At 39.9% G+C, this 2,163-nt stretch overlaps 1 protein-coding gene across 1 annotated transcript; it reads left to right on the plus strand.

Annotated features, from left to right (window-relative positions):
• The first annotated feature begins 1,294 nt into the window (after positions 1–1,294).
• On the plus strand, positions 1,295–1,936 carry LOC143855885 (uncharacterized). Its single transcript, XM_077365940.1, has one exon. The coding sequence runs from the start codon at positions 1,295–1,297 to the stop codon at positions 1,934–1,936; it is 642 nt and encodes a 213-aa protein (XP_077222055.1).
• The last annotated feature ends 227 nt before the right edge of the window (positions 1,937–2,163 follow it).

A 2,163-nucleotide genomic window follows, 5' to 3' on the forward strand; every position in this document is an offset into this window, starting at 1 on the left:
GGCAATCCTCACCACGGAGAAAAAGGGCTCCGCTTCTCCGAATACTCGCCCGAATACAAATCTTGAAAGATGAAAGAGAGAACTAAAAAATCCCTTCACAAGGGTTACAAAAGATGTACAATTGAGAGCCTATGATCCAAATCCTAGAGTTGGTGATGAGAGGCACAATTGAAGCTTGATTCACTCTTGGGTATTCAAATGAAGTTTAAGAGTGTTAGGATTGATCGTTTGTATGTTTAGAACACCCATATTTATAGAAATAACAAAATATGACCGTTCAGTGGCATTATGGTAATTCCAGCAAAATTCCAAATGGCTCTTTTTCAGACCGTTGGAGTGTTCTCGGAGTTCCGAGAATAATTCTCGGAGTTCCGAGAATTCTCGGAGTTCCGAGAAAAAATCTCGGAGTTCCGAGAAGCCACACAGAAATTGGAAAAAGTCTACTGGACCATTTCTCGGAGTTCCGAGAATAATTCTCGGAGTTCCGAGAATTCTCGGAGTTCCGAGAAAACCTCTCGGAGTTCCGAGAAGCCTATGCAGAGCAGATTTTCAATTCTGTTTTTGGGCTTCCAGTTCTCAACCAAGATGGGATTGCTATGAGGGTTCCAAGGTGTTGGAATTCCACAAGTACAATCACTTGTTTATTTAGGGTGTGTGAGATTACTTTAATTATGCCTCTAAAAACCTAATCTAGGTTTGGATCAATTACATTTAAAAAAATGGTCTTCAATATTAATTTCTTCATGTCTTCAAGTCTTCATGACTTCTTGCTTGATGACTTTGGCCTTCCAATTAGTGGTCCAATGTGGGCTTCTTGGCCTTCAATCCAAGCATCCTTGATCTTACTTTATCAAGATCTACAACTTAGACAAACAAACACATTAGTGATAAATGATCACTTGTGAATTGGAATCATCAAAACAAGATGGGAATGCCAAGGTAAAAACCATTGGGCTTACAGTTATTTTAACAAAGGTAAGTAGAGTTCAGAATTTATGAACTTGTTGCAATTTCTCCAAAGTTGGAATGGCAAGCCCAATTTATTCATATCTTGAGTAGGACAAATCCGTGTTTCAGTTCTGGTTTTATATGATGTAGAAATGGGTTTTGTATGTTTCAGTGTTGGTTTTATATTCATTCTCAGTAGAAATGATCTGTTTAGCATTATTGATCTATTTAAAAAATTAACTAGAAAGTCCTTGCTAAGTTTCGTTGTTTTGAAAACAATAAATGTTCTTTCTTCTAAACCCACCTCGAACCACAACCTCTTCTATTGGAAATCTCAAATTACTCGATGGGCCCAAGACCTTTCAGATTTGATGTGGACTTATGCGAAATCCCAGGGTTCGATGACAGAATTAGTGGGTGGTGGAAGGAGTTAGAGGCGGATGGTTGGGAGGGATATAAGTTCCGTAAAAAACTGAAAGGGCTAAAGATGAAGATTCGGGAAAGGCAGAAAGTTGAAGATGAGAGGGGTAAAAATAGAAAAGAGGAGTTACTGCAATCCTTACAATCTATGGAAACCAATGAGGACACCAATCCACTGAACCCATCGGAGAAGGAGGACCGAATTCGATTGAAGGAAGAATATGAGGAAATCATACGGAGGGAGGAGATTAGGTGGCAGCAGAAATCTCGTGCAACCTGGCTGCGGGAAGGTGATCATAACTGTAAATTCTTCCACAGAATGGCAAATGTTGGTAAAAGGATTAATGCCATTAATTGCTTAAAAATGGGGGATAATTTGGTTGAAGATGGAGAAGAAATCAAGAATCTCATCATCTCCTTCTTCGCCAAACTGTACTGCAAGGAGTACGTCTGGCGTCCTAAAGTGGAGGGGCTGAATTTCAGATCTATATCGAGAATACAGGCTGCTGATTTGGAAAGGGCTTTCAATGTTGAAGAAGGCGAAGCTGCGATTTTTTCTATGTCATAGGACAAAGCACCCGGCCCCGACGGATTCCCCTGCTTTCTTTCAGAATTACTGGAGCATCATTAAGGAGGATGTCATGGCTGTGCTACATGAATTACACAATCGAGGTACCTTTAATTGGGAAGCTAACACAACTTTCATCACATTGATCCCTAAGAAATGTGGTGTCCTTGGTCTCAAGGATTTCAGACCTATTAGCCTTACCCATAGTATCTCCAAAATTATTTCCA

Source organism: Tasmannia lanceolata, unplaced genomic scaffold (assembly GCF_043159265.1).
Source record: "Tasmannia lanceolata isolate RefF3 unplaced genomic scaffold, GAP_Taslan_0.1 ptg000023l, whole genome shotgun sequence".
NCBI lineage: Eukaryota > Viridiplantae > Streptophyta > Magnoliopsida > Canellales > Winteraceae > Tasmannia > Tasmannia lanceolata.

Coding starts and splice junctions, on each gene's coding strand:
- LOC143855885 (XM_077365940.1), top strand. CDS start 1,295: ATGGGCCCAAGACCTTTCAGATTTGATGTGGACTTATGCGAAATCCCA.